This window comes from Gymnodraco acuticeps, unplaced genomic scaffold, assembly GCF_902827175.1.
Source record: "Gymnodraco acuticeps unplaced genomic scaffold, fGymAcu1.1, whole genome shotgun sequence".
NCBI lineage: Eukaryota > Metazoa > Chordata > Actinopteri > Perciformes > Bathydraconidae > Gymnodraco > Gymnodraco acuticeps.
Window position 1 is genome coordinate 2,865,195 of NW_022989913.1, and position 10,107 is coordinate 2,875,301.

At 42.0% G+C, this 10,107-nt stretch overlaps 1 protein-coding gene across 17 annotated transcripts in view; it reads left to right on the forward strand.

Moving 5' to 3' along the window:
* The window catches only part of epb41l3b (erythrocyte membrane protein band 4.1-like 3b), a 56,909-nt gene extending 47,037 nt beyond the window's left edge, over positions 1–9,872 (forward strand). For 13 of the 17 annotated variants that reach the window (XM_034208322.1, XM_034208284.1, XM_034208277.1 and 10 more), the window contains 8 exons: positions 345–1,337; positions 2,309–2,341; positions 3,109–3,186; positions 4,599–4,682; positions 5,197–5,295; positions 5,809–5,889; positions 6,225–6,340; positions 8,804–9,872. In XM_034208322.1, the coding sequence (XP_034064213.1) occupies positions 345–1,337; positions 2,309–2,341; positions 3,109–3,186; positions 4,599–4,682; positions 5,197–5,295; positions 5,809–5,889; positions 6,225–6,335 (1,479 nt within the window). In that variant the 3' untranslated portion in view covers positions 6,336–6,340; positions 8,804–9,872. The remainder of the gene's footprint in view (positions 1–344; positions 1,338–2,308; positions 2,342–3,108; positions 3,187–4,598; positions 4,683–5,196; positions 5,296–5,808; positions 5,890–6,224; positions 6,341–8,803) is intronic. The other 4 variants (XM_034208315.1, XM_034208293.1, XM_034208393.1 and 1 more) reach the window with 4 other exon arrangements.
* The last annotated feature ends 235 nt before the right edge of the window (positions 9,873–10,107 follow it).

Consider the following 10,107-nt stretch of genomic DNA (forward strand, 5'->3'; position numbering starts at 1 on the left):
TCTATCGCTTTTTAGAATAATTCTAGTCCTAAAAATACATATCTGATATAAATCATATTAAATATAACTTTAAAATCAAGAAGAAGACATTGTATGGTCATAAAGGTTCCAAAATAAATGTAAGTAACACTGATCTTTTTATGGACTGTCTTTGTATTTAAGTTAAGACAGAGAAACAAGGTTAAACGCTACATCCAAACAGTGCACCTTTGTCCAAGTATTAATATGTGTGCCATCTCTTGATAAATAGTCTCTTGAGATTACCTTCGCTGTCTTGGCCTTTGTGATGCCCTCTGTCTATTAACTTGAACGACCCATGTCCAATAAGCCAAGTGTCTCCTCAGGCGGCAAGATATCTGGTGAAATACGTGGTGGATAGTATGGCGACAGATTTGGCCACTTCCTCAGGGCCTCGCTGTCTTAGTCTGTCAACCACGATGGACGACGACGTCTTCATGGACGGGACCCTCAGGGAGGTGGACGAGAAAACCCCCGACTCTCAGGAGGAGCTGTCGGAGAGGGCGGAGCTGAAGGTCAGCCCCGGAGCTGTCAGACAGGAAGTGTCCCAGGCCATCAGTGACAAGAAAGGGATGCTCATTATTTTGAAAGATGCAGAGGACACAGAGGGCAAAGAGATGAGTCCTGTTGATGAAGAAGAGGAGCCCATCATTCCTGAAGAGGATGAAGCTGAGGAGAATGAAATGCTATCTGCATCTAAAGAGAAAGAAACCATAAAAGAAGACACTTCTGTAGGTATAGATGCAGAAGACAAGATGCAGCGCCTGAGGATCGAGATAAAAACTGAAGACATGACTCAGATTAAAGGTATCGACTCGCCTAAAAAGGCCATGGCATCCTGGATATCTGAGGAGGTGAAGACCGAGGCTTCAGAGGTCATCAGTGTGACAAATGGAGTAAAAGAGATGACTAACGGCATAAACCAGGAAGCAGACATATTCATCTTTAAAGCGGGCCAAACAGAGCAGTCAAAGTCCTTCGAAGAGGTCCAAACGAAAAGGTCAGAGTTCTTCGAAGAGGTCCAAACGAAAAGGTCAGAGTTCTTCGAAGAGGTCCAAACGAAGAAGTCAGAGTTCTTCGAAGAGGTCGAAACGGAGCAGACAGATTTCTTCAAAGAGGCCCAAACGAAGAAGTCAGAGTTCTTCGAAGAGGTCGAAACGGAGCAGACAGAGTTCTTCGAAGAAGCCCAAACGGAGCAGTCAGAGTTCTTCGAAGAGGCCCAAGCGGAGCAGATAGATTTCTTCGAAGAGGCCCAAACGAAGCAGTCAAAGTCCGGCCTGATTACCATTTCTGAATCCTCTCCTACGTCCTTAGCAGTGGTACTGTATAAAAGCTAAAAACAACAACTGGGTTTGGCTGCCTCCCTCCATCCCTCCACCATCAACACCTCCCTCAGCCTTCCCCATTGCCTTCCCTCCAGCAGCAGCCAAACCAGACTAACAACAGTGTAACCAAACGCTCTGCATGGCTAACCTTAACACCCAGCGTTTACTCTCTCGCCAAACCGCCGGTTTCTGTTGCAATCGGGCCCGCTGCTTCTTTTGTTTTGGGTTTGTTTTTGAGTTTGTTGACAGCTAAAAACAGCTCACCTTGCCTCAGCAGCTGGCTCCCGCAGCTGATAAGGAAAGAGATGGGTTTGTTTTCCCACAGTTTTGCTCCGCTGCACCATTTCTTTCTTTCAGCTCTTATCTGTTTGCTGAAAGCAGTGACTTCATAGCTCTTGGCTAAGTGCCATCACTGCAGCTTTTCCCCACCTCATCTTCCAAAACCCCCTCTGCCCCTCTAACATGTCAGAAAACACATTGTATGGGTCTACTAGGGCTGCTCAATCGTATTTTAATCGCGATTACGATTATGACTTGCAACGATTACGAAAACAACGTAATCGAAATAAAACGATTTTTTTTTTTTAATTTATATTACTTTTTTTCCCTTTTTCTTCCAGTTGAATTATACTTTAAGTTCAGGGTAATCAACTGTTCAGAACATGCTGTTCAAAAAAAAATTCTCCAATAAATAGATGTTTTCAAAGTCAATGAATAATCGCATTTAATAATCACAATTACAATTATTGACCCAAATAATCGAGATTATGATTTTTGCCATAATCCAGCAGATTAGAGGATATTTGCTGTTAAACACCGGTATTCCATACAATCCATAATATTCCCTTTTTCCAACCCTTTATTTCTCCACCCTCGTTCCTTTTGCTCCGTGTCTGGTGTTCACTGTGACTTTTGACTGTCCTCTCTTTTCCTGTCTGTCTGTGTCCATCCCTCTGTACCGTCAGTCTACGCTGGGATGGGTTTCCTCCTCTGAAAAGGTGACCCCTCCTCTCTGGTCCTCGCAGATTTTTACATTGCATTGTTTTTTTGTGTAACTGAAACTTTAATTGTCTTTAAATATGTGTGCCTATTGTGTGTCAATTTATAGTACAAATCTGAAAATGTATAATACAAAGGAATGTAACAATACTTCACAAGACAGTCAATTTGCAATACAAAAATGCAACGATTCAAATCAACTCAAATGTTAATGGATTTTTCTTTTGAGTTGTTTCATCATGCGTGTCACCATCTGTATCAAGATGCAGAGACATGCAGAGTATGCAGGTGAAGATGTATACATTGAGGATGTGCCATCATGTTTTAATTGGGACATTTGGCAGCATTTTAGTTTAGATTAATCAGAAAATAAACTACACAAATTTGCAATCTAGTTTTTTTTATGTTACAGACAAAATATATTTTCACTTTAACAAAGGAAACATTTTTTACTTTGCATAGTTCTACCTCAAAAATAAAAGGATGTTCTATAATTTGAAGAAAATATAGTAAAAGATTCTGTAGGTTTGTCACTTATACATTTTCAGTCTTCAATCTCATTGTTTAAAACACATCTGTGAGAAAATCGTGAATCCAGTATCTCGAGTTATATCCAATCATGCGTATTGTTACATCCCTAATAATAACCCACTTAACCCTTTTCTCTATCAGGTGAGATGTGAAACCTGCCCTGTGTATTGAATGGGTTTTATTTTTGTCACACTGGAGAAAAAACATAATCTAATGGTTCAATTATCATTCACAGACATCCGCTGAACCGCAGGAGGAGGCGGTCGTTGCCACGGAGACGGAGGCAGCACCAGCCGAGTCGACGGGGCCAACGGTGAATATCCAGACCTCAGAGGCAGAGCAAACTACAGCCGAGGGGGGGGGAGATTATGTAGTTGTGTTGCACGAGGATATTAGTGACTATAGTCTGGAAGATGCACCGGGAAAAAATGATATTTCAAGCACTGAACAGCTCCAAAAGTGTGCATCTGTGGAGCTGGTAGCAGGACATCAGACAGAGGCAGCACATGTAGGGTTAGATGAGAGTGTTTGTGGCAGTAGGGCTTCAACAGAGTCTCCAGAGCCGACCCCAGCGGCAGAAAAGGGAAATGAGGAGGTCTTAGAGGAGGAGGGAGAGGATGCAGGAGTGGAGGAGGAGGCGTCGATGTCAAATCAGGAAAACGATCCTGTCTACATCAGAGATTGCGAAAAAGAAGAGAAACTGACCTTGAAAGAGGACGAACCCGGTGAAGCAGAAAGTAGTTTGGAGGCTTTGGAAGAAGAGTTAGAAAGTAAAAATGAACGGGAGGGAAAGCACACAGAAGTAGATGGCAAGAGAGTCAAGTTCTCCAATGAAGTGCAGTACTTCGAGGAAGACAAGCTCCCAACAGATGTAGACAATGGTGTTGAGGAAGTGGATGAAGAGAAGGATGAATGTTCACATGCACAGGAGGAAGAACGAGAGATGTTTCCAGACATCGTGAAAACGCTGTCCTTTGATAAAGATAAATTCCACTACGCACAGGCGGACAGCTCAGAAGAGGAAGAGATGGATGAAAAGAAGGAAGAACATGAAGAAGAGCTGAATGTGAAACTGGCCGACGACTGTGATGACGAAAAGCTTTCAGAAGTAAGAGAAGATACTGTGACGCCAGAAGAAATAGATGAAGCTGAACTATTGAAGAATCGTGAATCAGAGGAACCAGAGCAGGAGTCCCGCCCACACGACGTGCCTCCGCCAGCCGTGTCCCAGTGGGAGGTAACGCTGCTTCGGCTCCAGCTCAGCCTCCTCCTGTAACTTCACCTCCACCTTCCCCTCCTGCCGGCACAATCTGCAACTAATAATCACGGCCAAAACTCGACCAAAAAGCATGGATATACCCGTCTAACTTCATAGTTTGTTCGGGGGACCTGCTAATATGATGTGGTGCTCACTCTTGATCGAAACCTTGTGATTTGCATTCTCCAGCATCCACTCCTTCACTGGGTCAGGGACTAATGCATGACTGCATGCTCGTTTAGAGATGTAAGCCCTTCAATGATGGCCTTTGGCTTACTTCATTAGCATGCGGCTTTTATTTCTGTCAATTACATTTCTTGTATAACAGTGTGGGGATATTTTTAGTACAAAGGCGTACAGTGAACACCTACAGCAACACTTTGTGTCAGACATGACGGCTAAATAAGCATAGATGGTTTTGGTGCATGCATTCATTTGTGCCCGGTGTTTCCCTTTTTGCCCATCAGAGTCTCGATGTCATCGAGGTGGGAACCAAAGAGGTGCCTGTTGTCCACACAGAGACAAAAACTATCACCTATGAGTCTGCAGAGGTACGAAATTAAAGCTACTGTCATTTGACATTAAATTAATGAAAGAATACTATCTGATTTGCCCTGAAACAATCATTGATTCGTATTAATTGCTTATTCATATAGCATGATGAGCATTAAGTTAAAGTCATGTTTGTGTCTTGTTGAATGTATCGTCAATATTCACTTTTACTGTTTAATAGAATAGAATAGAAGCATTTATTCTCATTATACAAGTACAACGAGAAGAGCAAAGCTACTCTTTTTAAAGTGCCATCAAAACATTCAGAATAGACAACAAACAACAAAGACACGCAGAATGCATACATTCGTTAAATAATAACAAAATAAAGTGCAGTTAGTATAGCATAATGAATATGTTTGTGTGTATAATATTAAAGAGGGCCTATCATGCTCTGTTTCCCCTTTCCTGTAGTGGCTCCTTAACGCGGGCTATTCAATACGCTGATTGTAGTAGATAGTAGTTTGTTTATCTGGAGTATAAATATAAAATGAGTGTTTGTCTTATCAACAGGGTGAAACTAACGGTGACGTAGACCCTGGGGTGTTGCTGAGTGCTCAGACCATCACCTCGGAAACCACCAGCACCACGACAACCACACACATCACAAAGGTCAGAGGTCGTCTATTGTCCCTCCTGGTTTCTTCACACTTGAATCCGCAAACACGACTGCAGTGTGTGTGCTCTTTGAGACACATTGTCAGCCCCCTGAGACGTCCGTATTAAAGTTGTGTTAACTTGTGAAATATCCAGAAACAAACGTCCTTTTATTGCGGAAAATATTTTAAAATACCCACTATAAGTTCTCAAGATCACTCCTACATTGCCTTTCCTTTCTGTCCAACAGCAAAGAAGCTAAAGGTAGATAGGAAAACCAAAAATATATTCTCAATTGCTGCAACCAGTTAGTGTTTGCTTTTAAACTGCTTAACCGATCTTTGAATGAATTAAACAAAAGTTACACATTTCAGTGTAAGGATTTACATTCAAGGATTTAGACTTGAAAAGTATATTATTGTAGTACTACTTAACTTTGTTTAATAAGGCTTAACGATGATATTTGTTTCCATATCTTTTATGTATACATTGATTTTTAAAGTGGTCTTTCTCCTCTCTCTTGTCCAGATGGTGAAAGGAGGAATATCGGAGACGAGAATTGAGAAAAGGATCGTCATCACGGGAGACTCAGACATCGACCACGATGAGGTCAGTCAGTTTCCATGACGTTCCTCCTTTATACTTCTGTATCTTTACTGTATTTCTCAGTCAATAAGAGGACAAGAAATATGTTAGTAAAATGTCCGTGAGCCCTCAGGACGTTATCTTATACTTTGCGAGCACAGTACAGTACTTAGACGAAACATTAACTTGTGATGTGACATTAACAAATACTGAAGTATGACAAATGTAACTAAAAGTGGCTTCCCTGTTGGCATATTGACTCACAATCAAACATCCCCGCTCCCTCCCTCCCTCCCGCCTTCCCCATTTTCTGTCTCCCCCTGGTGACCCCTTCTGGCACTGCACCCTCCCGTATGTAGGCTCTGGCTCAGGCCATAAAGGAGGCTAAAGAACAGCATCCTGACATGTCAGTGACCAAAGTAGTGGTTCATAAAGAGACAGAGATCACGCCAGAGGAGGGGGAGGACTGACCCAGGTAAGAACACTAGGTCCCAGTCCTGGTCCCGGCTCTCCGTTTGTAATCTGGTCTTTTTCAAGCTGGTCTCCATTCTTGGGCATGCTGCTTTTCCCATCAGCACTTCTTCCTCCTGCTGCAGACAGCCCTGCTCCTGTAGCACTCACAGCTAATGCATCATGCTGTTGTCATCCCAGCTTCACCCCCCCTGCAGGGAAAAGGTCAGCTGATGTGCACACCGGATATTATAGTCTCCACTCTAATGACAAGGCTTAAAACGCTTTACAGCAATGCTCCTGGCAGTCTCATGCAATCTCCTGTAATACGACTGCAACACTGCCCCCTGCTGGAAAGAAACAATGCTTCTTTTTAGAGAGAGCTGCTGTGTAGACAGACCATGTAACATGGATAATCCCCCCCCCCCCCCCCCCCCACCTATGTTCAGACAATAGGGTTGTCGCTTTCTAAAACAAACTAACCAAATCATGTAAAACCTGCTTCCCTAAATAAGACCATGTGGGAACTGGAGACGTGTTTACAGTACAGAAAAAAACTAGTAAGGTTGAAAACGATGTACCTGCATGTCATGCAATATTCTGTAAAAACATTGATCGACATTGTTTTGTTTACATTGTGTCTCCTCACAAAGGGCCCCGACAGTGATGAGCGATTAAATACCGGCAGAACCGGCTCCTGCTCCTCACTGTCTGTCTGCAGACAGTGAGGAGCGTATCGACTGAAATCTGATCTCGAGTGAACAAAGACAAGCTTTAGTCTTTTTTTCAACTCAGTCCAAACAAGAGAAATCCTATTCCTTACCTGGGCAGATCCATACATGGCCACGTATACCAATAATATGAGCAAAATGAATCTGAGAGTTAAAACTGTCTCTTTAGGACACTTGTGTTTCAAACTATTTGTGACATATGGCTCTTTTCAGTTGCATTCTTCCTTTCTGTGGTGGGGGGATGATAGGTCAGCAGTCCTTCTGCCTGTGTTACTGAAAACTTCACAAATGCAGCCATTTGTGTTTCAACTTGCCCGCTGGCAGTGTAGTGAGGATTATTTCAGGTGTGGCAGCTGCGTGAGGGACCCTCTCATTCCATGGCACCACAGCATGTTGTTAAACCCTCGCCTCCTTTTCTCTGGAAACTGGGTTTGTCCAGTTTATTCTAATTCACCTTTTTGGCTCTGAAGCTTGTTATTTCATTCGCTCTTAACTTAAGAGATCCCAAGGCGCAGGGTTTGGGATGAAGGGCATGCATGTGTGTACTTGTGTGACTCACCACATGGGAATGCTTGGCTTTGTTTCTGCGGCCTTGCTCTCAGTCGTGTCTGATTTCTGTCAGAACTCCTTTTTCTACCACTATTAACAGGATGCTGAATGTGTTTTTCTGTTCATTTGGATGCGTGTCCACCGTAGATGCACACAGTGTGTTGGGGATCAAGGGTATCAGAAACAACATTTAAGTAGTCAAGAGTAAACATTTAAATCAAACAATTTCTTGCTTTGAGAACAAACACGCAGCGAGGTGCTGACCTGCGTGAGCTCCAAGTCCTTCAAAATGAAAGCACGTCTTCAGCATACCAAGCTTTATTAACCAAACATTTCAAGCCATCTTCCCTTCATCAGGCTGTCAGCATCCCGAACTGATCACTCATGATAATAATTCATCAGCAGAAATACTATATTTATGGAACAACATCCCTGTTTTAAAAATACAGAACTTCTAATTAAAAAAATAAATGATACAAAACATATAAGATGCCAGCCAAGAGGTGTCGTTAGTTTACTGAATTACGCAATGATACTCAAGTAATGAGGGCTTTACAGTGGGTTCGAAAGCTGCACAGTCAATCACATCTATACGTTTAATATCCGGTTTAAATACATTTATTCTTTTGCCACATGATTCAGTATATCCCTTGCATCACATAACATTTATGAATAACCCTAACTAATCTCAAAGTCTATATAACTTAACACATCCATCAGATAAACTACATTTCCAATTGTTTAAAATAAAAGAATAATTATATTTTGCATAAAGTGCTGAAATTTAGAATCCCTCCATGTTGAGCAGCAAATTCTCCAAATCTTTTTATTTTATGAAGGCCACATATGAGATTCATTGGGATTTTTAAAGCATGGTTTACTAGTAGGCTACTATTACAATTCAAAGCGCATAGTAGGAGATAAGAGAATGATGCTTTATTCCTCGGCTGTGAATTGGCAGTAGAATAGTAGACCCACTGGGAGCATAGTTATTTAGTGTGTTAGTTTCAACCTCATCCTGAAGCCTGTGTGTATCTATGTTGTGTGTGCATTGCTGTGACTCTGTAGTCCCTCTGTTTATGGTGGTAACATTGCCATAAACATTTATCAGGGTCTTTTCCTGTCTTTGGCAGCTTGCACTGTGGCTGAAGGGTCATCTGTGATTAAATATTCATGATGTACTCACTGCTGTTTCTCTGTTCTTCTAGGAGTAACACTGAGGGCTGTTTTCTGTTCAACCTCCCAGAATCCACCTCCAACATAATACTCCGAGACTCTCAGAAGACTAGAACGGCTCCTACTCTCCGAATGCTGCAGCTCTCCGCTTGTCGCAACCATCACCTGCAAAATACATGAATGCATCTTGCATGAGAAGGACGCAACGTTGCATTATCAAACAAACGGCAAGATTATACTGAAAGCCGTCCGATTAAAAAAAAATAAAAAATGGTTCTCGATCCCGCCTGCACGCCGAATCCCTGTGTGCGCGGCAAGCAAACGGTTTGCTTTCACTGCCTTATGACTTTGATGCATTGTTATGATTATTGAGAATAATTATTGTAGCGACGTTTTATTTATGAAATAAAGCCATCACTCCAGAAATCGCTGTAGGCTGTATACGGAGCATACACTATTTAACCTTGCTGTAGAAGTGCCACGTTCATTTGCCAGCAAGCATCGCCTCACTCCAACAACATGATGATTTCCAGGTTTGCCACTACAGAAATCACTACGGCCCGGTTCTGTACATATCAAAGCTTTCCTAGGAGAATAGCAAATTATCTTTCACGGTTGATTTTTTTCTCACGTCTACTTGAATTGCATTTTTCTTTTTTAAAGATAATTTCAGCATTTTAATTGTTTTCTAATTTATTGATTCCACCTAAAATAGGGTCTGTTTTGGCAAACGCCAAGGAATCAATATTTCGGTGAAAGAAATAGTAATGCGCCTGCGCGGGGGCGTTGAATGTTCACAGGGTCGATGATCGGCTGCCACGCAAGTCCCAGGTTTGTGTGACTGAGAGGAAAAGGGCTCAGACTGCCGAGCGCTGCCCAAATTAGAAGCAAAGCCAAGAGAGATCTGTAACCCCGCCCCCGCCCACCTCGAACATGTCAACTTTACGCCTCCCTCATCTGTCCAACTGTATCTGAATAACCAAGATGTGTTCCTGTACAGCCATGTTTTCCTCAAAGTGGTGAAATAAAAGTGGAAAATGCATTTGTTTTTACTTTGCCGTTTCCTTCTCAAATAATAAAATGTTTACCACAGTACCAAAACTTGTCACCGTTGGACCCATTGATTGAGTATTAATACTTTTTTAAGAGTCAGTTAGTTTTGAGGGATAATTGCTAATTTCACTAACCAGTTGTGACCTTTTTTAATAAGAATCCATGAAATACCATGGATTCATATTATGATTTAAAAAGCAATGATATGTGGCACTGAGTCATTTTAAAGTAGTCTATTTTGTTCATATTTGAATCAACTCCAAATAAGCTCAAATCTAGAACA